This window comes from Juglans microcarpa x Juglans regia, chromosome 2S, assembly GCF_004785595.1.
Source record: "Juglans microcarpa x Juglans regia isolate MS1-56 chromosome 2S, Jm3101_v1.0, whole genome shotgun sequence".
Taxonomy (NCBI): Eukaryota; Viridiplantae; Streptophyta; class Magnoliopsida; order Fagales; family Juglandaceae; genus Juglans; species Juglans microcarpa x Juglans regia.
This window is the reverse complement of record NC_054597.1, coordinates 18,604,321-18,631,924: the sequence shown is the minus strand read 5'-3', so window position 1 is coordinate 18,631,924 and position 27,604 is coordinate 18,604,321. Positions and strand designations below refer to the sequence as shown.

The window sequence follows — 27,604 nt, the reverse complement described above, 5'->3', positions numbered from 1 at the left end:
TGTATTCATCAACATTATGGTGTTTAGTTTAGTGCTAACTTATCCCACATGAATTGTCAAAACTACACATGGTGTAGTCAACATTGGTTTTTATAACAAACCCTATGGTCGAAGCATAGGCACACAACCAAAGACCTAACTATTATTTTATGCAATTTCATCAAGTCCCTTTTTTAGTGTCTTGATCTATGCTTAAGTGGTGAACTCTTTACCTATTCAAGCATCCCCCCCAAGCTGAAACATGTGTTCATCTTTCTACCAAAGTATGTTTTCACATTTCATCACACATAGACACATTTTGATTTCTTGATGTTGCTAACTGATTCTCTACATATAAACTTTATCATAAAATCAAACAAAATAAATATGAAGGAGCCAGTGGCTAGGCCGAGTACTTACAATGCTCAACCCCTTAAAGGACTTTTTCTTTTGTTTGATGAGGTATAGAACTTGTGTTGTGGGTTGTGAAAGAGTGTTTCGTGTGTGAGAAAGTAGAACAAAAATGAAGCAAAGAAAGAGGGTAAAGCTTCGACCAAGCGAGTCTTTTCCCTTGTGTGGGTATTTAAAATTTCAAAATTTCTGTCTATATTTATTTTATTCTTTTTTAGATCTCTGTCTTTACGTGCACCGCCATCATGTATGCAAGCGTATTCGGGGTGTCATAGCATAAAATAAATATAGAGAATAATCCGTTAAATAAATAATTAATAATCTGTTAAATTGATGCATCATCACTAATAATTGAGTGCCACGTGTCATGTAAAGAATAATAAATTTAAAAATTATTTTGAAAACAAAAATTGAAAAAAGAAAAATGAACTAAAAAAAGGCATTGGTGGCACTCAAATAAAATTACTTTTTCTCTTCCCTAAATTATTGCTTTATAATTATTTTTTAAAGTTTTTAAGATTTTACAAAACAATCGAGCGGCACTCAAGTATTAATTGGTGTGATGGTCTTAATTTAATGGATTGTTAAACATGTTTTGCAGAAGGATTTATTTCATCAAAACTGAAAATTTAGGAAGTAAAAGTTAAATGTTAGAGCATAAGGACTAATCACACCCATTCTTTGTAGAGTTTTGCTATTCATCATCCTCATACACTACAAACCACATTTTTAATTTTTTTTTTAATTTTATTCTTTTTAAACTTATTGAATTCTTCTACCCATTATCCATATACCACACATTTGGTAAGAGGAAAAAAAAAAGTGTGGACCCTATGGTGTGTGGAGATGATGAATATAAGTTTTCTTCTTTGTAAGATGAGAATGCTTGTTTTGCAAAGTTGAGGAGGCCTTTTTCTGCTTCGATATAACAATACTCTGGTAACTTCTACCATTTATATGTTCTCAGAAATAGTCACTACAAGAAATCAAGTCTTTTTTAACGCTCAAAATCGTCGCAAATACCCTTAATAATCGCTACATTTGATCATTTTTGGTGATTTTTAAATCGCTGCATCTTCAACGAAATTAAGCCGTCATTTCTGATCAATTTCAACGATACACAAAACTTGTTGAGAAAAATTACTTTTCTACAATTGTATGTCATCGCAAATGCATAAAAAAAGGCCAGAAATGGTGTGATCATTTTACCACTAAATTGCTGAGAAAAGTCAAAAGCAATTAACAATATCATCGCAAATGATCAATAAATCGCCGCAAATGATACATGTTTTTTCCAGCGATATTATATTATCGTTGCTATTATCTATTTCCAGCGAGTAAATATCGCCGCAAATAGACTATCTATTGTCACAAATATCTGTGACCATTTTCAACAATCTTACTTTTCGTTGCAATTTAAGGTATTTCCAACGGACAAGAACTTGCCGCAAAAGATCTCTGGCTGCAGCAAAAAATCAATCGCGACAATTTAGCTGGTTGTCGGTATAGATATCTGCATGTAAGGTCACGCATATATGCAGTGCATACAAATCGCTGGAATAGGAATCTTTGCATCGATTGTTCACATCGCCGCAAATGACACTTCACTCATGTGTAACTCTTTTTCGGCGATCACGAATCGCCACTAATACTGTCTCAAAATTTGATCCGTAATCATTTCTAGCGAGTTTTAATTTCGCCACAAAGGCCGCTTTGGTTCCTTTTTTTTTCCCTTCGCCTAGAGATGTTGGATATGCTTCATTTTCACACTTCATCTAATGGAATAATGTTCATCTTATTAACACAATATTTATCTTATTTCAGGTCAGTCCCTAAACAATATTACTTGAAACTAATGTACATCAGTTTCAAGTAATATTTATCTTAGTGATTGACCTGAAAATCTTTTCCCCTCGCACTGTGCTTGTAGACAGAATTGAGAAAAATATACAAATTCAACTAACATCACAGTAAAACAAATTTCAAACATATTTACCTATTTTTCTAAACTCACAGCACGATGTGCTGGTACTACTGCAACGAAGTGGTGGTGCTGCTACTACGGGCTACTGCTGCGATGAAACCCAAATGCAAAGTGAAATAGGACGCCACTTTTCCAAGAAATAAATAGAGCCTAACTAATAAATTATTAATAAACCAGATGAAAAATGAGTTTCCTGATCCATACAATCAATTTGATTATCATGAAAAATTAATCATAAACCAATTAGAGAATCCAAAAAAAAAAAAAAAAAAAAGGCAAAATAAAGCTAAAACACACAAAAGGCTTGGCTGCATTAAGGTGCCTCCATCTCTGAGCAGCTTCAAAAGCTTCTTTTTGCCTTGGGTGGTGCTGCGTCAACGAGAAACGATTGGAATGGCTTTTGTGCGAAGGAAACAAACACTCTAGGGCAAAGATCTGGACTAGATGGCTTGAGTGGCTTTCGTTCAAAGGAAACGGGGGAAGTGATCTCAGATTTTGGGCTAGAAACAATGGCCAGACTTCAATAATGCACGACCGTGGGTTTCGCTGGGAAGGCTAACGAAGTGGAGACAACGAAGCTTGGGTGGTGATTGAAAATGCTGGTCAAGACGTGCGGGGGTGGGTATCACAATGATGGTACGTACTCGGGGATGGAGAAGAACAGAGGAGAGGAGTTCACTGAAAGGGAAAGTACTGGGAATGTGTTTACATTTTGAGGGGAAAATAAAACAATCCGTGCTCTTTGGTGCCCCAAAGATCAATTGCGATGATTGTTTGCCCGTCACAAGATGTTTTTTATTTTTGTGGCAAAAACAATCGCCGCAAGATTCCTAAAAAATGGTGCAATTGAGTCGAGTAACGATCCACTCCATCTAAATCAAAAGTTGGGGTTTACCCTATGTGACGAAAATAAAATCGCTGCTAAAAGTTTCATTAAGGGACTTCTTCCATATGAAATAAATTCCGGATGCAATATCTTAAAGCAAAAACAATTTCCATAATCAGTTCAAATGTTAAAAAAAAAAAAAAAGAGAGAAAAAACCAATTTCCATAATCCCATAACACCAGTCATCTTCGCAGACTTCAATTTTTTTTCTTTATCATAACATTTGGGTTTTGCCATGGGTACGTAGGTTATGTATCATGAAAATTGCTTCATCTGCAAAAAATAAAAAATAAAAAAATCTTACAAATTAATATGACTTGATGTTGTACAACAGATTATAACATTCTTTTTACTGTAAAATAGATATTATATATTATATCAAGCCACATCAATTTATGAGTTTACTTTCATTTATACTGATTAGACACCTCTTCCTGCAAAAGATGGCCATTCACAAGTCACCTGGTTTGATCTTTACAACTGTGCAAGTGCCATTACGATACAGAGATTACTCATCGGATTTAATGGAACTAACTCTTAAAAGCAGGCCAGTCTGCCCTGGTTCGCTGTATGAACTGGAGGAATCGGTGCATGTAACATCAATGCTCATGCTATGGGTTCTGCTTGGATTCTGCCAGAAGTGTTTCCTTAAAGTCTTATATTTGGAATTGACGGCTGAAAATCCTGGATCAGAAAGTAGTTCTTGAACAGTAGTTCCACCTTCAAGCATGCTCACAACTTGGGACATCGTAGGCCTGAGGCTTGGGGATGCATTGGTGCAAAATAGAGCCACATTCAGCATTATCATGGCTTGCTCTGAAGAATATTCTGAACCCAACGCTGGATCAACTAACTCCAATAGACTTCCTCTCTCTTGCAGGACATAGGCCTGGAAGAAGCCCCCCCCCCCCAAAAAAAAAAAGGCTACCAATGAAATAAGTAACTAATTCAACCCAGAACAAGACTCTGTCATCGCATCATTTATAGTTTAATAATTATAATGAATATGTTCTGAGAATAAGGAAACAAGCAATAACAAATTAACAATGAAAACAAGCAACAAGAATTCTATGATCAGAGATATAAGGGAGAAAAAGACAGAATAAACCATATCAATCACAACTTTCAAAGAATGCAATTGAGTATAAATTTGTGAATCAGTAATGCTAAGACTTGTGAGATTTGTTCATTAGCTAATTATGGGTACAATTAGCAAACTATTTGACAGTAAGAGAGAAAATCGAGCAGGGTATTGTTTAACAGGATGCGCGCGCGCGCATTGGTTTCACATTTTTGCAACACTGGTCCTGGTCTCAATGTTTAGACAGTTAAAAAAGCCTAAACTAAATTAAGACGTTTGAAAGAATTAAAAAGATAGAAATTCTGAAGCGAGTTGAATTACCCAATCTAGAAGGTAAACAAAATCTTCCTTGGGGCGATAGTTTGTGTTGCTCTTTCCACTGACTATTTCTAATGCAACAACTCCGAAGCTATAAACATCTGCTTTATTGGTCAAGTGACCACGCATTGCATATTCGGGAGCCATATAACCGCTGCAAAACCAAACAGCATAAGAAGTTTCATACAAAACCTATAGTTTGAATCTGTGACATGCATGGCAATGAGTCAAAGATCTCAAGGGCCTTGTAATGAGGAATTGAAAGCTAAAGGTATAAACACCTTGAAATTCTCTATATTATTTTTAATGTCTAAGCAATTGGAGGAAACTCAACTAGTTAAGTGCCTGCTTAAGTATAATATTCCAGACAAGCATGGAGCAGTATTAAAAGACGAAAGTTAGCGTACTATGTTCTTAAGGAGGCACTTACATGGTTCCAGCAACCCGGGTACTGATGTGGCTATTGTCATCTTCACTTAACTTTGCCAAACCAAAATCAGAAATTTTAGCATTGTAATCCTTATCAAGCAACACATTGCTTGTCTTTATATCCCTATGCACAATTTTTAACCTTGACTCCTCATGGAGGTAGGCCAAACCTCTAGCAATACCTAAGCAAATTTTCTGCCTGGTAGGCCAGTCTAGTTTCAATCTGCAGAATGTGTCCTTCCCTGGTTAAAATGTAAGCAAAATCAAATTTTCAGAAACTAACAGCATGTGCTGTATGCAATATACATGTCTTAGATGGTAGAAGGTACTCACCAAAAAGAGCACGAGATAGACAATTATTTTCCATATACTCATAAATCAGCGATAACTGGTTTCCTTCAATGCAGCATCCATACAGCTTTACAAGATTTGGATGTTGTAGTGCTGAAATCATTCCAATTTCATTTACAAATTCTCGATTTCCTTGCTTAGATTTCGATGAGAGTTGCTTCACAGCAATTACAGTGCCATCCGATAACATACCCTATTTCAAAAAGAGTCTGATAAGACTTAGCATAACCAAATGAAAAATATGCAACTATCATGCGAATGTTATACCATTTGACTATCATATGTCCACATCCCGCTTCTTTTTAATGAATTTTCACTCTTTTTGAGCATCGACTGTGTACCATCTTTTAGTGTCCAGAAATCTTGAGTGTTTATTGGAAGTCAATAAATAATTATGAATGCTCTTCGAATCTATTAATTATGTAATTTTAGAAGCATGCTCTTTTGCTTCTATTGAGTCACCTCATCACTCAATCAATTTTATTCATTATATTTTTTTAAATATTGTTATTGAATAGTCATAAATTTGATAATTTAACGTTAAAGTAATTTGAAAAGTCAGGTCAATAAATTTATGTAATTTAGAAGTTTAAAGATTGTAGACACTTCCACTTCTTTCTAATATAACTGTCTTCTTTCTTCTCTATTTCATTTATTAAAATTAATCAAGAAAGACCACATTCGGTTTATTCCATAATTAGCCACTTATTGCATGGGTACACGACTAGTAGCTCTAATGAACAGAACTTCTTGAAACCTTTCAAAAGTTGAAGCTGAACCATGATGATCAAATCCTGGAATTAGTTAAAGATATTTTATGCATTTGAAGTTTAGTTCCCCTATAATTTCTTTTGTACAGTTTTTGGCATAAATTCTTAATTTGAAAAATAAGGAAGAAAACAGGTTAAAAATATTTACAATTGTTCATCGCATAAATATTAACGTGTCAATCATCTTTATTTAACTTAGTTGCAATAGATTGGTTCTATACAATAGAATAAAAAAAATACCTTGTAAACACACCCGAAGCCACCTTCCCCAAGTTTGTTTGTTGGATCAAAGTTCTTGGTGGCGGCTCTGATCTGTCGTAATGTGAATAATCCTGTTTGCAGATCTATACCTCTAAGCTCTGGACAATACAGTACTGAGTGTCAATAGAGAGAAAATACTGTAAACAGTCTTCTATAATCTTTTGCTAATTCTGAATCCGTAATCTAGAGAGTGAGAGAGATGATTTTGAAATCTCATAGAACACGGACACTTTGAAACAGATAAACAAGATAAATTATGCTGTTTATTTTTTTCTTTCTAGAAGTTAACATAAATGTGACAAGTCAACTCACTTTTCTCAAAAATATAATGGGAATAAAAATTGTTACTGACATTGTAAGCAGTCTTCATAGTTCATACACAGGAAAGATGGACAAAAAAGATTTTAATCTCTAAAACTAATTTTAATCAAAATGATACATTAAAACATGGATTTTAAAGATTGTATATGGTCATGCTTATGTGGACTGATTGGGCTTGACCTGATTGTGCTGGTAAGGGTTTAAGGAGAGCCAAATTGTGTCAAATTTCGCAGGAAAAAGAAAAGAAAAAAAAAAAAAGAGTTCTAGCTTCCAAGATCGTATGTGGAATATAAATACGTTATAGCAGATACACAACTCAAAACCATGCATAAACTGTGTCCGATGAAGTCATCTCAGCTTTCTCAAAAAATCATGGTATTGAAATTGTGACTGCCATTTTAAGACAACCATAATGCACATGCGGGAAAGAGAGACAAGATTTTGAATCGTTCAGCTCAATACATCCACCCAAATAATAAATTATGACATGGGTTTTTTAAGACTATACAGTTATGCTAATGTGGACTACTTTATGCTTGACCTGGTCGTGCTTGTCTGTATGCTTTACAAAGTCTATGCATAGATAGAACAAGAAATACTGGAAGCTTCTTTATTAATGGGGCTAAGGTAAATCCCGTGTGATATATTGAAATCACAGAATATGTGGAATTGTGACATGATGCATTAGAAGGGGGAATAAATCATATTGTAGTTATGGGGTATGCAATTTTGGTTTCTAGAGATGCCAATAAACAAAGATCTGAACTAGGATTCAATACAAATATTTCATACCTTTTTCAGAAGAGATTTTGCCTCCCAGCCAGCCTTTCTTCTTCATGATACATAGGGCAAGAAAGATTAAAAATACTACCGCAGCCACTGTCCCAACCACTATTATTAAATACTTTTTGTTGTCACCATCTGACGGAGGTTTGAAATCTGGAAGAGGAAAATTTTCCAATCAACCAAATGAAAGGAACAACTAGATTCATTTAAAGGCAAACAGAAATGGTCTAGCCTCATAAACAAATCCCAACCTTATTGGGCCTTTACTTTTGGTTTCAAAATTAATACTCACTACTTGTACACCCGCGCAATTGGCGAGAAATTATTAAGTTTTTAATTTTATTTTATTCCCTTACCTCTCTCATAGTCATGAGAACCTCGCCATACTTGTCAATTTATACATAGAGAGAAGGGGGATTTTAAAAGAGAAATGAACCATCATGTTGCTTATCTATGTTGGTCATTGGACTTGGACCACTATAGCTCAGAAGAACAATCCAAAAGTCAAAGCTACGAGAGATGCATAGAAAGTGGGCACATAGATGACGGCTTCGAATGTTAGTCTTGGCACTGGAGTCAGTCTCAGTTGCCGCAGTTTTTTTGCGCAAAAGAGATGGCCACCAATACCACCAACATTGCCACAATGAGTTTCATCTCTAAGAGGGAAACCCGTTTTGGAACCTTTTATGACCACTCAATCAGATGGGTTTTTGAGAAGAAGCTGCAGCGTTGTTTGGATTAGAATCATTGACTCAAAGATGACAATCGGCTATGCCTCTCCAAGATGGCAATGAAACCAATAATTACACCTTAAATAAAAGACCAAGATCTGTAGAGAAATAAGCGGAAGTGTAACAGACTTTCAATTAAGCTCGGAAACCAATCGACCTCAAAACCGAATGGTGTTTAAGGAAATAAATTAATGCTGAGATGGTTATCCAATTGTTTTAATAACCTTTAATAACCTGGAAATCGAATAGGTTTTTATAACCTAAATTATGAAAATAAAAAGTGGTAACTCAGAGGAAGTATAAGAGACGGCTAATGAAGTGGTAATAAAGGGGGAAAGTTGACGACAAGTACAAAAGATGGAGCTTTTGTAAATTGTAATAGATGTCAGTTTAATTGTTAAAATTGAAAATAAAAATAAATTTAGCAGCATTTCGTGTCAGAAAAGAGTTTCATTTTGGCCATTCTATAACTAGTTCTTGTCATCATCATATTGAACATATTGTACTTGCATGTGATGCTCTTAAAAATCCTTGGACAAGCATATTAACAGCTTCACAACAAACGCTCTGTCTCTCTCTCATCATAAAATAAGACCTGTTTCATTTAAGTAAGAGGTAAGGTAACGATGTAACCAGAAGAATTTAGATCTAAGAGTTACTTACTAGGGTCTACTGATATAGCTGATATGAGAGGACCATAAACTCCTCTAAGTGGAATGCCTGTTGTGCCTTTTCCAGCCCAGTAAAAGTGGATCTTTAGTGTCCGACTTGTAACAACCGCAGCAAATGACTTTACAAGTGGCTTTCCAGCTCCACCTGCCTCATCTTCTATATTGAAATTTTCCAGTACCAACTTGTCCTTTATTAAAAAATATAGTAAGGATTGTACTTGTTTGTTTAAAATGCACATAAGATAAAGTTTTTTTCTCATTTGGTGCATAATCAAGCTTGCTTACCTGAATGTAGACATTAAATATACGTCTCCCAAGACTGTTAAAGGATCTGTCATTTGTGAAAATAATCTCTGCAAAGTGGAGTTTAACAGTGTAGTTCCCATTCATGAGACAGAATCCATAGTATGTCAGGGAGAGAGGAGAAACGCGTGCTGTTGTGTAAAGTTCTGAATCAAACATAGAGACATTGGACAGTGCAGAAGTATTGGTTTCAATGTAGATATCTGCATCCATGTCATTGTCCATGAAGTTCCCAGTGCTGCTGAAAGCCCAGTTCTGACCCCAGTAAAACATTGAAGCACCTCTTTGTTCTCTGTCTGCTTTGTATCTGTTACCATTGACATTTGCTTCCTTACCACCACAATTAATGTGCAAGGAGTAAGGATCTGTTTAAGTTTGGAAAATTCAAGAAAAACTGTTAGAAAGAATATCTTTTCAAACATCCTATCGGTGAACATTGGAAGATAGACTTGCATTAGTACAACATATCATTGTGTAGCAACAGCTCTCTATTCAGGCAGAATGTAGGTTTTGGCAAGTGAGATGAGACATAAAATTCTCATCTCATCGCATCTCATTATTACAACTTTTTCAAATTTTCACACAAAATATAATAAACAATTCAACTTTTTCAAATCTCAATTCAACTTTTTCAAATCTCAAAACAATAATAATATTAAAAAATAATATTTTAAACTTTCATCTAAAATAAAAAATTCTCATCTCACTATCCAAGCCTAATGATGTTTCTAAATTTGTTGATTGAATCAACGCTAAGGATCCAAACATTTACTCCATTTTAATACAATAAAAACCAGATCTAGCTCATACCATTCATACAAAATCATACAGAAAAAAGAGTGAAATCTGAATCTTTTGTGATTGTTTGTTACAATGAGTGTATATGTAGTAGCGTCAAGTGGAGGATGCTTTTTGTTAAGACATTAATATAAATAATAAAATCTATCTCTTCCCATCAGTTTAAGCATTTGGGACAAATAGTAGTTTCACATGGTATCAAAGCAGTGGTCCTGAGTTTAAATCCTGACTCCACACTTCACACATTTAATTAAATATTTCACGTGTTGAGCCCACTTAAGGGAGAGTATAGCCCACATATGAGGGGGAGTGTTAAGACATAAATATAAATAATAAAATCTACATATTTCCATCAACTTGAGCTTTTGGGACAAGTGGTGGTTTCACACTTTTGGGGCTACAATTGAGGATTAGGTGTCCCTTAACTTGGGGTTTAGATTACATATCTAGTTCATGCTTCTTTGGAATATATCATTGTCTAGTAGTAAGTTGAGCTAATATATTTAGATTGGTTAAGGCAAGAAATAGAAAATATATGATGAGTAGGAGGTCATTTGAGATCATTCAATCATTGAAAATCATTATTTATTTAGATAGTAGAAATTTGGTTGAGCTTTGCTGCATCTTTTTCTCCTCTTTGTTGTGAACCATAGTTCATCTTTTCCCTTTATTCTTCCATCCAACCCTCAACAATATAGGCTGAAATATAAACTTCCTTTTTCATTTACTGCTCATTGCACCTTTACACTGCTCTTCAACTTTCTAAGAAACACTCCATTCTTTTTTCTTAAATATCATTTTCCAACTTTCCTGCAGCATAGGACGCCTAAGAAGGAACAAATTGGCATACACACTGTCAAATACAGTTTTCTTCCAAATAGTTACATTCTTTATTGCTACACCAAGCCTCTTCCTTACTACCATGACAAAAACTAGGGGTGAGAATCGGGCGGTCCGGACCGGAAAAACCGACTGGACCGGCCAATTCGGTATGGACTGGACCAAACCGGGAGTGGTTCCGGTCCGGTCCGAATTCGGTCCGGTCCACGGTCCAGCAGTTTTTCAGACCGGACCGGACTGGACCGAATTATAATAAAAAATATATATAATTTATATATATTAATTATATAATTTTCATTTAACCAATTAACCTAATCCTATCACTAACTCACCATTAAGTAATTATTAACTAATACTAATATTTATAATTTTATACTAATAGTAATATTTATAACTTTATAGTAATACTAATATTTATACTAATACAAGTATTATATTAATAGTCTAGACTCTACTTGTAGACTCTAATATGGTATTAAAAAAAAAATACTAATAGTCTAATATAGACTAAGACTATAGTTAATAGTTATACTTATACTAATATAGTTATAACTTATACTAAATCACTATAGTCTATAACTAATATTAGTATATTACTAATATATAGCTATACTATATTACTAAATACTAATAGTCTAATACTAATACTATTAGTCTATTATATGGTTATAACTTATATTAATCATGATTCATAATAAATAATCACTATAAGTCTATAGTATAATTAGTATTAATGTATTATTATATAATATATAGTATTAGTATCATTATATCATTATAAATTTATAATATATATATATATACACACACACACTATAAGTCTATATGCAGTAGTAACAATAACACTATAATAGTATAATATATAGTATTAGTATATAACTCACCATTAAGTAATTATTAACTAAAACTAATATTTATAATTTTATACTAATAGTAATATTTATAATTTTATAGTAATACTAATATTTATACTAATACAAATATTAAGTATAACGCAAATTAAGCAATTACAAATATTTAGTATAAAGCAAATTTAGTATAAAATAATAAATTATAAAACAATACTAAACAGCAAACAGCCCCGTTTAAGTCCAAGAGGGGAGGGGGAAATACCTCATCTGCCAAGAAGCCAAAACGGCGTCGTTTAGTATAAAACAAGACCTAAACGGCGCCGTTTAAGTCCAGGAGAGGAGAATTTTGAAACTCATTTTTTTATAAATAAACCGTATGTTGAAACGGCGCCGTTTGGGTCCAATTTCAGTCCAAATGACGCCGTTTCAACATTAGTTTTAGTTCTCCTTCGGGCCTCCCCCCAACCCCCCCCCCCCCCCACCCCCACCCTCACTTCCCCAGTTTGCCCCCCCTCTCCCCCGAAAGGCAATTTTGCGAAAACCCTAGCCCCTCTCTGTCGCATCCCCCCTCCTCCAGCCCCTCAGACGCCTCCCTCCATCGCGTCTTTTGCCCGATTGGTACTCTCTCTCTCTCTCTCTGGTTTTTAATTTTTTGAATTTTGATGGTATTTATTTTGGTTTTTTTCGCTGTTGTTTGTTGCCATTGTTGGTCCTTTTGTCAGTTTGTGGCTACTGGTTTCTGATGTATTTTGAAATTGGGATGTGGCCCAGTGTAATTCGGTGACATTGTATTGAGAATCGATGCATTAATTTTTTACACACTGTGTATTTTTTTACACACACAGAAAATATAACTCATATATATATATATATATATATATACACATACATATATATACTCATATATATATATAGTTGAGATGCATTAATTTGTAGAAAAATGAAAGAATCCCAGATTAATTTGTCCAGTCATTATGGTCTTGCTGTGAATGTGCAAATGATTTTTTTAGGGATAAGTGTAAATTTGCAAATGATGAATCCCAGATCACATGTTTAGTTGTAACTTGTATCATATTTATTTACAATAATTTTTTTAAAAACAAACTCATTTATGAAATATATATTATCATTTATTAATTTGTGCGAACCTTTCAGGTTCCTTCCATTAATATCATTTCGGAGTGTTTTTAATATCATTCTAGATTTTGAAAAGATGCATTTGTTTATAGCAATAACAAGTTCTTGTTGCCATTGTCGATAATGTTATATGCTTGTCGGTTTGACATGCCCTTTTGGAAATCTTCGCGTTTGGGGTTTCGGGGTTTTGAGAATGATATGTCAAGGCCTTTTTTTTTTAAATGTTAGTGAATTAATTACCCTTGTGTGTGCTAATTAATTAATGTAATGTTTCGATGGGAATGCAATACTTTATAGTAAGAACACAATCAGCTTGATTTAAGACATATTAATGTTTGTTTTCTAATTCTTTTGTTCTTTTGTCTTGTTTGTCCTGACTCCTTTTTATAGATAGAGTCTTCTACAAATGATGTGCAAGAGTCAACACCAAACATGCCTCCACCCCCACCCCCATCCAATGTAAGTGATCAATCAGTTGGTGGGTCACAAAGAAGTAGAGTTAGGTCTTTTGTTTGGGATCACTTTACAAAAATACCAATAGGTGATCCAAGTAAACCTAGGGCTGCATGTAATTATTGTGGTGCTTCGTATGCATGTGATACGAAGACCAATGGTACGAAAAACATAAAGTATCACATTGAGCACCAATGTAAGAAATGTTCGTTTAAGAAGGCGGATAAATCCCAGATGACTCTAGGTTGCAAGCTGGAGGGAGGAAGCGGTAGTAGTAGTGGAGGACTTGTGCCTATTGCATTTAGTGTTGAGGCTTGCCGACAAGCCTTAGCAGAGATGATTATTCTTGATGAGTTGCCCTTTAGGCATGCTGAAGGGGAGGGTTTCAAGAAGTTTATGCTTGTGGTTTGCCCTAAGTGGGTAGGGATTCCATCCCAACGGTTGCCAAGGATTGCTTTAATTTGTTTTTGAAAGAAAAACAAAAGTTGAGAAATGCTCTTCGAGGGCAGCGAGTTTCTCTCACCACGGATACATGGACATTCGTACAAAACCTAAATTATATGTCTCACAGCACACTTTATTGATGATGACTAGAAGTTACACAAGAGGATTCTTTCCTTTTGTTTGGTTGAAAATCACAAGAGTGATACCCTTGGTAAGGGCATAGAGATGTGTTTGCATGATTAGGGGCAACCAAAAATACTTGCACTCACACTTAATAATGCAAGTTCTAATAATGAGGTTGTTTCTTATTTGAAAAAAAAAAAACAAAGTATAGGGGAGAGACGATTTTGGAACATGAATTCTTTCATGTTCGATGTTGTGCCCACATTTTGAACTTAATCGTTCGTGAGGGGTTAAAAGAGTATGATGAGTCTATTGCGAAGGTGAGGGGTGTTGTGAAGTATGTTAAATCCTCGCCTCGAAGGTGGAGTATATTTTAAAAAATGTGTGGGGTTGGAAGAGATTCAATCTATAAGCCAAGTTTGCCTAGATGTACCGACTAGGTGGAACTCCACCTATCTTATGTTGGAGAGGGTTTCAAAATTTAAAAGGGCTTTTGATCATTTGGAGAAAGAACGAAAATGTTCTTCCACCTATCTCATGTTCGATGATGACAATGTCGATGATGAAAATATAGACCATGTGGTGAATACAAGAAACTCAAAGAAGTTAAGGCCTCCCAATGCATCCGATTGGGCAAAGGTGCAGTTGTTTGTGAGGTTCCTTACATTATTTCATGATGCAACATAAAATTCTCGGGGGGTGAATATGTAACTTGTAATATTATTTTCCCGGAATTGGTTATTATTAAAGATGTCATTAATATGGAGTGTGAAGAACGAAACCCCATGGTGGGATTAATGGCCACAAATATAAAGAGAAAGTTTGACAAGTATTGAGAGAACTTGGAAAATCAGAATATGTTGCTATATGTTGGTGTTCTTCTTGATCCTCGCTACAAGATGCGATATCTTGATTTTGGGTTGGGAAAAATATATGCACATGATCATACAAAAAAAATTGATTTCAGTTGGAAGGTGAAAATGCATTTATCCGCATTTATGAGGCATATAAGGAAAACGAAGAAGTACATTCTCCTCAGCGCACAAGTTCCCAACATGAAGATGTAGCTCCTTCAGCTGACAAGGTGAAGAGTAGAAAGGCAAATTTGATGGCTGAATTTAAGCAACAGTTGCAGTTAGAAGACAGTTTGGAAAGTAAGTCAGAGGTTGATAGATATCTAGCTGAAAAATGTGAGGATGAAGATGATAGTTTTGACCTTCTAATTTGGTGGAAGGTGAATTCAGCTAGATATCGCGTACATTCAAAGGTTGCACGCGATATACTTGCAATACCGGTATCTACTGTGGCCTCTGAATCTACATTTACACTGCAGGTCGTGTACTTGACCCTTTCCGAAGTAGTTTAAATCCAATGAGTATTGAGGGTCTCATATATGCACAAAACTGGTTTCGTTGAGTTCGTTCTTCTTCTACTCCAATAAGCCTTCGGACTTTAATGGATGAAGTGGAGGAATTTGAGAAACAGCTGGATATGGGTATGTAATAAAATTACCTTTGATATTTTTTGTGGTTTATTTTGTTTTATCTTCTATGTTATGTAATTTTATTTAACTTGTTTTGTTTTAAATTTTTATGGATAGAACTTGTTAGGGACCCAAACTTTGCTGATTCTGTGGAGGCGTCAAATTCAATGCCTACTGGTCCTACACCCAATGTTGATTAAAAACTAAAGAGGTGAGAAGATTGTTGGTATGCTAGGCTCTCATATCACTAACCAGTTTTGTATCTATATATGCATCTAGATTCTAGCCTACCATGCTAAGGACTAATTCATTTGGATAAATGATCGATCGGACTATATATGTTAATTAGGACTAATTTAATTTCTTCTCTCTAGTCTCTATGGTCAAATATATATGTTATATTATAAGTAGATGAATACGATAAAAGAAGTAGAAAGAGGTGGAAATGAAGATTTTATTGACAAGATTTTATTCTGTTATTACATAATCAAACCAAAGCATATGGGATAATTTCAATTTGGTTTTTGGTGTTTTTCATTTTGGGTCCTTGGTAACTTTTGCTTTATTACATAAATTTGGTTGCAGGGATTTCTTACATGGGAACTTGAGCTCCAGTAGTTAAGTAGATATGAACGTCACTCCTCTAGTCCTCTTTAAGAACTGGCTAGAATATCACTAACCAGTTTTGTTGATGAGAACTTTCAACCTTGTTCTAATATTTTGGTCTTTCAAAACTCTATAAATTACCCATTATATGTTAAGTACTTAAGTTGTTAAGTTTTAGATTATAATTTGTAATTTGTAATCTTTTGTATTATTATTTTTTTTTTTTTGTTGGTTTTTTTAGTTTTTTATATAGATTAGTTTTTTTTTTTTTTTTTTTTTTTTTTGTCATTGTATTTTTCAAGATTAAGTTTTTTTTAGTAGTTTTAGCTAAAAAAAATATACAAAATTTGAATGGGCCAAAAATAATTGAAATTGGACCCAAAAAAAATCAGATTTAGATGGGCTGAATGGCCCATTTTAGGCATGTCCAGACCGACTGGACCGACCCTGGACCGGACCGGACCGGACCGGTCCTATACGTGACTCGGTCCGGTCTAGGGTGAAGAATTTCAGGCCGAATAGGTCCAGTCCGGTCCACAAAATGGCCCAAGACCGGACCGGACGGGAGCGGAACGAGATCACCCCTAACAAAAACACAGAAGCTAAAATCCTAAAATTCTTCCTTTTCTTCTTGGGAGTGGAGTTTGGCTGAGGGTTTAGTTATTAAATCCATATTATTAAGTTCATACAGAGAATAAATGTTACTCAAAACAACTTCCAGAAGAAAAGTGAAACAAATCTTGGTCCAGATTGATAAACTCACGCTCATTATTCCGAGACGGGCATGGGAAACTCCTTTTTAGGCATGGATGAATTTGACTTCTGCAATAGATGATAGAGATGTTTGCAATTACATCTTAAATAAAAACACATCAAGACTGAAGCTATTATTCATAAATCACAAGCATTGAAGAATTCATACTGTTAGTAAGTGATTATATTATCCGGGAAAGAATCTTACAATTTATCTCCAGATGAGGAGTAGCTCTCCACCAAGTTTCTGCAAAAATTGATCAACTGGTTGTTGTTGTTTTTTTTGTCACTTTATTCATTGTAATTGGTCAAAGAGAAACATAATAGATAACACTCACACACTCCCACGTGGACATTCTGCTGGACCAGAGGTTTCCCAAGTGAAGTTATTGTAAGAAACATCCCTGTATATCAAATACCAATGAATGAGAGAATAACCCAACTTTTCAATATATACTACAATAGTTGTTGCAAGCCTTTTTTTTCTTCAAGTTGGATTCAGAGGGATCAAAGTTCTTGAAGAAAATGTATTATTTGACTCGCAAGGTAAAATGTACTTTTCACATCTAAATATTACAAGCTACTCCAAACGCAACCAGATCAAGATGGAATGAAACAACTTTCAAAATGGAATTATCATTATATCTAAAGGCATATAAATGGGAGGTGGAAATGTGAGAAGAAGTGTCAAGGGAGTACATACACATTCTTGTTTCTTCCTAGGAGCCATTCAGGTATACTTCCAGTGAGCTTGTTTCCTGTTAAATACCTAGGACAAAGCAACATTCACATCTTATATGCAGTGTTAATGAGATTGTGAACAGATAAAGAATTTTGTTGATTGGACATTCACTCACATGAAATCTACTTTTTCAAGGTGGACGAAGGAGACTGGAATTCCACCAGTCAAGTCATTAAAGCTGAGGTCTCTACATTAATAAAGTAAAGTGGACATTATTTTCTACCAGAAAGAGAAATATCCAACCTTTATATAGATGTCTGAAGAATACTAGACAAATGGAGGGTGGGAAATGTTAACAAGAACAATCATGTAATTGTACCTAACTTAACCAATGGAAGAAAATCTTTGTACCTAACTTAACCAATGGAAGAAAATCTTAGTACTGGAACCAGAAAGCTTTAATGAGAATCATATAAATTCAAGATCGATACCATGTCAGATTCAATTATTTGAAGTGGACAGCATAATGAATAAGAAAACTATTACATTATTTTAGCTTGGCCAGAAAAACTCATTTGTATTTTTACATTTCCACCTCTTCAGGACAGAAGAAGTTCTAATACTCTTGAAATGATAGAAATTGTTTGAGAAATAAAGCACAGGATACAGGAGCGCCTGAAATCCCTATGACATGATGAAAAAGGGCATAACCTGCAGAAGGAAATTCTGGCAGTGTATACTTATCACAACTAACCTAAATTATATACACCTTTTCCAAAATCAAATAAAAAACTTTGTTTGTCCCTTGAATTTTCGTCTGGGTGCTTCTCTCGGGGATAATACAATTGGACAAGAAGGCCATCCTGCATGTCTGTTATTGCATTTAATATTTTGGAAAGCAACCTGAACATCTACATCGTGCAATCTATGAGTTGTTCTCTTTCCTAAAGAGATCGAATCACCCTCCTGCCCACTTGTCTTCTTGCTTGGGAAACTGCTCTAGTAACCAATTATTGGATGAAAGAAATATCAGGATGAGCGGTGGTTTTTTTTCTTAGACAGCCCTCCATTGCTAAGACGAGATCAAGAAAAATTTGAAATGGTTTAATTTGAAGAAAACAGGACCTCCAAAAATTCTTTATGTCATTGGGTTTGAGACTAATTGTTAAGAACCCAAAATATTTTATATGATTTCTTTGGACCTCAAACAATTCTTTGTTTCCATAGGCTCTAAGACCAATTGCTAAGAACATGAAATATTTTTATCAGATTCTTAGTACAGAATCTTGACAATAAAGAGGAAATTAAATTTCTTGTCTTCGAGGAGCCTAGACTCCTTAATACAGTAGCACTGTATTTTCTGAATGATAATGATATGTACTTTCATCGAAAAAAAATCTAATAAACCCCCAGTGCCTCTTCCTGATAAATAACAGGACCCAATCAAAGAACAGTTCCCGACTTGTTAACATTAAATACTCATTACAGTTACTCAACTGATAACAACTTACCATGCCGATGTATTGAAGGACTATAACAATGTTGTGTAGCTTGGATCCAGGTAATATGAATGATTAAAAAACCAATACCATGCTCACCTTTCTCTGAACTATAATGTTCTAACTTCTATGCAATCTTGACAGATTATGGTTTTAAAAAAGAAACATGACTATTCAGAAACTCATTAGTCATCTCTTGAAGTACTTACAAACTTTTAAGTTTTTTCATATCCCCAATATATCCTGGGATCTTTCCATAAATTTGGCACTTCCGCAGTATCCTGTATTGCAATATTGGAGTTACTAAAAGTATCTTAATTTTAGAGTAAGAGATGAAGAAAATAGAGTGGGAATTCAACTCACAACATCTTGATAGATTCCATATTACTCAATAGTGGAAAAGTAGACCCTCTGCCTTTTAAGTCGGTTATCCTCCTAAAATCATAGAGAAATATAAACTGCCATTTTTTTCATGTTTTTAAGCAAATAAATGAAAAAGTAGTACAATTCTTACAGATCACTTAAGCTTGTTAAGGCAGAAATGGTAGAAGGTATTGGCCCCTCAAGAGAGCAACCTTCAAAATGCCTGTGACATATATTAGACTTCTTTGTTATCAATAGGAGCATGCTATGAATGCTGTAAGAAGGCTACATTGTGGATGCTTACAGTTTTTCAATCTTTGTCCAGTTACCGATGAAATCAGGTATCTTTCCAGAGAAGTTATTGTCGCTTACCCTCCTAAAATGTATCATAGAAACAAACATTAGAAGTCACTGGAGAAACATCATTGTTTAATGCACCAATTACATAGTAAACTTTGAGAAGAAGAGCTTGAAAAGAATTAAATCAAAATTTCCAATAAAAATGTATGTTATGGAATGGTTGGAGCCTCAAACGGAGATTTATATTTAGCATAAGATAATACTTATATATTTTCTTTTCTTTTCGTAACTTGGCATTATGAAAATTTTATAACGCAGTGCGAAAATAGCTGGCTGGCTGTTCATATATATGGCCCAGCTGTCTATTCCAGCAGGGTTTTTTATCACACTGGGTTAAAAAATATCATCAATTGAATGGAGGTGCTCACTTACATATCAGTCAAGTTGGTTAACTTGGCAAGCTCATTTGGCAATTCTCCTGAGAAAGCATTTGAGGACAGGACACTGCAAAAAGATAATGATGAAGTCCAAAATATAAGTAACACGGATATCGCTAATGATCCATTTTAAAGATTAATCTAGTGAAGAGGGCAAGTAAGATTTACAGTTTTTGTAAATTGATCAACTTTCCAATTTTAGGTGGAATGGGTCCTGAAAATCTGTTTCCTTCGATGCTCCTGTAATATGTATAAATTATTATAACTTTAGAAAAAGTGAATGAAGATGGTTTGAAGCCATTCTTAGAACTGGAAATATAAAAGTAGCCATGTGAAGCCCCCGTGACAAAGTTCGTTAACTGGTTCCACATGTGAATTAGATTCACCTGTACAGCTCAAGTCTCTTATATTATCCAAGAGTCTTGGTTTGCTCTAGATTCCATACCAAAGAATTCCGATATCATTACCTCCTAAAAAAGTATATCAATGAGAAATGGATTGATGTATTGTTTCATATCACCCTCAATAAATGGGTTGGGTAGGCATCTATATTAATTGATATAGAAAGGTCACAAAGAGTTTAAGGCGATTCAACTTAGAGGCCTGAGTCCACAGCACACAAACCCAAAGCGGCCATACCTTAACTATAGTGACTTGAATAATTGTACAGTACAAGCAAGGTTTATCGGAGTGACAAAACTATTCCAGCACACGATATTTTGTAAAACCACACACTACCTTGTTTTATCTGAAAAAGTTTAAAAAATTATAATTCAGCAATATTTAACAGAAATGATCATAAGCACTTTGCTCCTTTTTGTTGTGAAATGATGCAAGTCTGACCCGAACCATCAGCATCTAACTTATCATAGCTGTGACATACATTGATTATGAACGCGAAAACAAACAAGAAGGATTCCAACATACAAGTTTGTGAGGGTGGTGATGTTGGTAAGAACTGTTGGGAAGGGACCTGACAAGCTGTTCCCCATTAAAGAGCTGCATATGAAATTAACATAAAGCATAACCTGTTGATATACTTTTTGAGTAGTAATAGAAGGAAATGTAGGAGAAGCTGCTTACAGCTCGACCAAGTGCATTATACCCCATTGGGAAGGTATGGAACCAGTAAGGTAGTTCCGACTGAGATCCCTGCATGAAAGGAAGTGTTTGGAAGATTACCCAGTTGGCTATCGCCTTTTAATATAGATGCAAGCATAGAAAAAATGGATATGAAGTCATTATTTGGTTCACATATTTCTGATAAGTAAATGTGTTTGCTATGTAATTGGTTCAAATTAGAGGAAAATACTGTTTTTTTTTTTTGCTTACAGTTGATTGAGGTACCGAAGCTTGGAAAACTCCGGTGGCACAGTACTCGATAGATTTTGTGCCTTCAAAGCTCTGCATATATCTCAAAAGTAAATGAGAGGAGCATCGCATGTATATCTAAAAAAACTATTTCACACTTAATCCAGAGAGTGCCGCTAAAATGTCATTAAAAATCTCTCGCATAGGTTGAAATTTGGTTTTGAATTTAATAAAGCGGGAAAAGCTTCAAGGTTTTTTGTGCATATGCTTCAACACTTCTTAGAAAGGAAGAAAACCATTACTGAATTAAAAAGAAAGCTAATTCTTAAGGCATCGCCATTTTTCTTTCAAGAACCATGATACAAAGACTGGATAGGTACAGACTATCACATCAGTTTCTCAAAAATATATATATATATATATATATATATATATATATAAATACTAGTAGAATGGTACCCACTTCTTTATAAAAATTATTTGAAATTTGAAGAAATATAAAATAAAAAATAGGTGATATTTTCAAAAGACTGCGGGAGGCAAGTGCTCGGAATTGGAGTCAAGCAAAGAATGCTTGCACCTCGGGAAGAACCTCGGGGCGAGCAAATAGAGCTCGAACCCTGGGTGAGCTAAAACAACTCGCACATACGGCAAGCAAAAGTGCTCACACTCGAGGCGAGCACCATGAGGAGCAACAAAGCATATCCCTTGAAAAGCAACAGTGAGCACCGTGGAGTGAGCGTAAAGGTTCAGCCAGGGACGAACAAAAGCGCTCGCCTGGATCAATGGGCGAAAGTGCTCACAACTCACAGGGTGAGCAAAAATGGCCGCCATCTCAAATATCGGGGCGAGCAAAGAAAGCTCAAACATGGGGTGAGCAAAAGTGAAGGACATGTACCGTGAAGGAGCGTGAAGCATCGTCCAAGGGTGCTCACCACCAAGGCGAGCACGGGATGGCAAAGTGCTTCCCCTGATCCGAGTACTTTGGGCACATACGCATATTTGTTAACGTATGATTTCTAATATTGATTTTATTATATGTTAAAATTTTAAAAATATTAATATTTTTTAATAAATTATCTTATATTTTTAAAAATATTGTTGCTATTACTAAATATATATTTTAATTTTTATTTAAAATTATATTAATTAAATCAAATAAATTATGTGTGTTAGTTCAACTCATTTATATAAAATGAGTTTAAAATTTAAATGAATCGTATCATGTTGACTTATTTCTAATTAATTATTAAATAGATAACACGACACGATCCATTATATAAATGAATCAAATTGATCTATATAATCAAATATTTATAACTTAACACGATACAAACACAATTCAAAAACACGAATTGTCACTCTTAGAAAACAATAGTTAATAGTAGGCCCATTGATCCAATAAAATAAAAAAAGGGAAAATAAAGGGAAAAACAAAGTGTGGATACAACCTATCAAGATGGCAATAGAAAATAGACAGAATAATGATATATACACAACACATTGTATAATATATTGTATAACAATGTTATAATATGAAGATATTTTTGTAAAATTATATTATTTTTATAAGATGTTTTACAAAAATATCTTTCATTTAAAATATAATTGTGTAAACTTTTGTAAAAAATATTATGTATAAATCATTTACCAGACAGATATACAATCTATCTACCTAAGAATAGGGAAAAGTTTTCGCCGAAAACAGGGCAAAATGTCCAGAAAACACTTTGACCAGCAACTGCATGGTTTCACCAAGTTTCGTCCTTTGTCCAGTAGTTTTTTACACCCGCCAATGACGCTCCAAGACGAGAGAAGCTACAGGCCGGTCGGGTGCCTATCCTGTTTTTACACCTGCCAATGACGCGCCGCCAAGTAGGAGGTGCAAGAGATTGTATTCTAAACTTGCATGCATGATAAAAACAAATTTCACAACATCTTCCCCTCTTTCCATGGAAATGGTGCATCTCAAACCTATCAAGTTTTAGAAGACCCGAGACCTGCAGATCATTCAAACTTGTGCAATGTATGAATCTCAAATCGTCAACCAAAGTGCAACCAGAGATCAGATTCCTGGTTGTCCATTGATCAATGACTTGTCGCATATAAAGTTTTTGCAGATGTGGAAGCTTTGTATAACCGCAAGATTTCAACTTACACCCATATAATAACATTAATCCAGTGTCTTTGCAGCAAAAACAGACCAGGGCAAAGTGTAATGTATGTTTTTCTCGACGACAAAGTGGAGATCTAGCTCTTTTAGGTGGTTTTTGACTACCAAATTAATCCACTGATCCATATGAAGGGCCAGTTCTAAATCATAAGAGGTAATACGTACATAGAACCAATTTACGTATACTTTGTTTTTGCTAGAGGTGTCTCTTCAGAGAATTGTCAACGAAATCCATAAAGTTCTCATTCCTCAAATCCAGATTTCCCTCTTCTTGAATCTTGTGCTTCAAAATGGAGAATAAAGTCCATAGCTCTCTCCACCTTTTGGACAACATACTGGTTCGAGCTGCATCTTTTGTATTATGAAGGAGAGAGAGGATGTAATAGATGATGTGAGCAGGCAACGGGTGAAAAGATTCATGGATTCAACTCTTTGGTGCAGGTTGTAATCTTTTCTATAGTTTTTTGCTAACAAGAAGCATCAAAACAATTTCTACAAAAATGTTTCACATCTTATTGCAAGGGCACTAGGGAGAGAGAAATGGAGAAAGGGAGAGGAAAACGGCGCAGGGTGAAGAGAAAAGAGGGGATCTTCGGCGAGGGAAAGGGGAGAGAAATGAATTTTTTTTTTTTTTTTTTTTATCATGCATGTAGGTGTAGAATGGAGTTTCCTACACCTCCTCTGTGGCAGCGAGTCATTAGCGGGTGTAAAAGTTGGGAAAGCACCCATCTGGCCTTGAGCTTTTTCCTTCACATAAACCCACAAGTACAAATATTTTTAAGGCCACCATAGGCTGAAATTTTGTTTCTAGATGGAGAAGCAGCTTCTCTGAAGACTTTTGAACTCTAATAATTATCAACTTTTCAAAAAGATAAATGCAACGATATAAGTCTCAAATAAATAAGTCTTGTATAAATTTTTTGTAAAAGAGTATATCCTACTTGTAAGGAGATTTTTCCCCACTTCACAGGCCCACTAGGCTTCGGCCTAATACCCGGCTCCAGGGTTTAAAGATCACCTATCAAGCAAGATGCCTACAAGGAAAAATAATCAAGTGGCTGACGGGACAGACCTGCCTGACATCGTTTGACCACACCCTGTGCAAGGCCCACACCCTGGTCATGGGGACTTGCATAGGGTGTAGCGGGAAATACGAAGAACCATCGATCCCCTGACACGGGAACATCGACAAATTACCAAAGACAAAATAAAGTCAGGGAACCACGTATCATTAATGACGCCGTCGCAGAGCCACGCCCCGTTAAAAGACTCTAACAAAAGGAATAGTACTAAGGGCACTGACTCTATAGGGACAAACATGATGTGTCTCCTCCCCAGACCATAGTATAAATAGCAAATCCCAGATACGAGAAACATTCTATGATCCTTAAACTCTCTCACTTATTTTCAAACTTCCAAGAGAATTTATTAACTTTGGTATTAGAGACTCTCGCCCCAAGGTCGCCCTGTCTAGTTGCCTTCTTTTCTATTTTTGTAGGCCCAAGTCCTAAAGACTTGAGTTGCTAAAATTTGGCCTAAGTTGTACGAAACACGACGTTAACACTACTAATAACAAATAGTTTTTTTACACTTTTTTTAAGTGGGTCCACGTTTTTACAATAGCTTGTATGAAGCTTATCTATTTTAAATTTATACAAATTATTTCTCTTCCAAACATATGGTATGCAGAAAAATAAATTTATAAACTTCCTTAAGCAGAAAAACTAAACTGAAAATTCTCGGCCTAACCCGACAATCTTATCCAGAGTCAATCGACCCAAACCCGATTTGTGGATTTTAAGTTTCGTACTTTCGTTGACCTGTGGATTGTATAACGCACTCCCCTACGACGTAGGAAATACTTGAGCGCCGAGTCCGAGTAAAAATAAGATAGAAAAGCTCACCGACATGCTGTGCGCAACAAGCCACGCTCTATTTAAATTACTCGATGTGACAACTAATCGTGATATAATTTAAGAGAGAGAATATATTTGTTAAAAGGAAAACAAAATTAGCTATAAACTTTCAAATAGGAAGCAAGCCATGCGAAAAAGTAAAGGGAAAGAAAATTTAGAGATATACATCCTTACGACATGGCAGGAGCTGTTGTTGTTCAAGCTACAGTTACATGTCACAGTGCTCTCGAAGCCTTTCCTTCCATCCTCCAATACCCACCAATTCCCTTCTCCACTGCAAGGATCTATACCAAAATCCCAATCTTTCTTCCCCAGTTTCTTCCCTATCTCTCTCAGTGTCTCCACTGCTCCATACAAACAAACCCAGAAAGAAAGAAGTATTAAGAGCTCAATTTAGTTAACTAGGACTGATTTTTCAATCACAGGCTGTTATCTTCCATTATTTGGAACAGAGATTTGGTTGAGTTTGATGCAAAAAATATGGAATAGTAGAACTGATCAGCTGATTCTGCAATAACAAAATGAATCACCAACTTGATCTGCTTTCTTTTCTTTGCTATATATCTATTAATAGATCGAACAGGGTGTGAAGAAGTTGACAAACTTTGATGATACCTTCATCACTGTGAAGCGCCTTTGCAGTGGCAGCCAATCCAAATGTTGCAAATGAAAACAATGCAGTGGAGAAGATGACAAGTGCAAGAAACAGCTTTGGAATTGCAAAATCAGCCTTCATTTTGATATTGAATTGTGCTGAAGCTCAGCTTTTGAACTCTAGGGAGATATGGAGATACAGATTGACATTGAACTCTAGGGAGGGAGAGAGTTTCTGTAGTTTGGACTTTATTGTGTCGTTCACTACCTTCTGCAATTTGTCTTTTCCAAAAGATTCGCGTGGAAAATGTTGACGTCTCTTGCGGCTGAGCTTGTTTCATATTTTTTTTTGTAATTTGGATTAAATTTATATCAATTTAGTTCAGTTTAATTTTAAACTGTTTAACATTTAAATACTAAACTCTCAAATAATCAAATTCATCTTAACTCAAAATATCTTTACATATAAGATCCACAATTTTTTTCCACTAAACATCTCTTTACATGCGAGACTCATAACTTTTTCAACTTCTCATAAATATATCTAAACTTATCTTAACATCTAAATACATCTTAAAAGAGGTCTACAAAATTCACTTCATCATCTCAACTCACTACTATTCAAAATCTTCCACTATCCAGAACTTCACCTAGGGAGAGAGAGGAGAGATAGAAAAAACACCAATGCTGTAACAATAAATATTTGAGAAAATAAATAAAAACCTGTTCCGTCAAAATTTGATCTATCTATTTTTCTTATAATAGACATTTTTATTATTGGTCTTATTAATTCTTTGCCCAGATCTGATTCAAATAGATCTTGTCCATTACAATAGAGCCATATTTCTATAATTATAATATATTAAATATTCAAAGAAATTTACAAGATTAAATTATTCCTCGTGTTCAAAAAAATTAAATTTATAAGCAATCTACTTTTATCCTTTAAACTATCATTTCTTAAGGGTTATTAATTAAAACTATTGAGAAAACTATTAATTTGGCCAAATAAATACTAAAGAAGCTATTAGTTTGGCTAACTAAAGAAGCAATTAAGCAACATAGAGACCAAATAAATACATTTCATTTGAATGTTATACTTGTTATGATATAATTTTAAATTATTAAATATATAAATTTCTTAAACTTTTGAAATAAATAGTAATTTAACGTGATATCAAAATAAAAAATCTTGACTATGAACTTTACTTTTTTTCATTATAGTTAAAAAAAATTTACTTATTAGATCCACACCAGTGTCAGGTTTGGAGGGTGGGATGAGATACAAAATTTTCATCTCATCTCATCTCATCATTAAACATTTTTCAAATCCTCATACAAAATTTAATAAATAATTTAACTTTTTCAAATCTCAATTCAACTTTTTCAAATCTCAAAATAATAATAATACTAAAACATAATATTTTAAACACTAAAATAAAACACAAAATTCTCATCTCACCTCCCAAACCTGCCCGCGCCCAGTTTAGATACAAAACTCATCTTAACTCATCTCATCTAATCGTTATAACCTTTTTAAATTTACACACAAAATATAA

The 27,604-nt window shown here is 34.7% G+C and overlaps 1 protein-coding gene across 5 annotated transcripts; it reads right to left on the bottom strand.

Annotated features, from left to right (window-relative positions):
• Nucleotides 1-3,738: 3,738 nt before the first annotated feature.
• LOC121253099 (probable LRR receptor-like serine/threonine-protein kinase At1g07650) lies at nt 3,739-26,237 on the bottom strand. Of its 5 annotated transcripts, XM_041152993.1 has the most exons (24): nt 26,067-26,237; nt 25,618-25,795; nt 21,384-21,455; nt 21,135-21,203; nt 20,979-21,050; nt 20,220-20,291; nt 20,047-20,118; nt 19,619-19,690; nt 19,466-19,537; nt 19,315-19,386; nt 19,161-19,232; nt 17,628-17,699; nt 17,474-17,539; nt 17,109-17,174; nt 16,979-17,017; nt 16,781-16,839; nt 9,265-9,647; nt 8,972-9,167; nt 7,584-7,730; nt 6,450-6,568; nt 5,422-5,632; nt 5,090-5,330; nt 4,663-4,813; nt 3,739-4,149 (listed from the first exon to the last, which is right to left on the bottom strand). In XM_041152993.1, the coding sequence occupies exons 1-24, from the start codon at nt 26,185-26,187 to the stop codon at nt 3,769-3,771; spliced, it is 3,075 nt and encodes a 1,024-aa protein (XP_041008927.1). In that variant the 5' UTR covers nt 26,188-26,237; the 3' UTR covers nt 3,739-3,768. The 5 variants fall into 5 exon arrangements, with proteins under 5 accessions (XP_041008927.1, XP_041008930.1, XP_041008929.1 ...); XM_041152996.1 differs by lacking the exons at nt 25,618-25,795; nt 26,067-26,237 and adding an exon at nt 22,261-22,336; XM_041152995.1 differs by lacking the exons at nt 25,618-25,795; nt 26,067-26,237 and adding an exon at nt 22,255-22,326.
• Between the last annotated feature and the right edge of the window lie 1,367 nt (nt 26,238-27,604).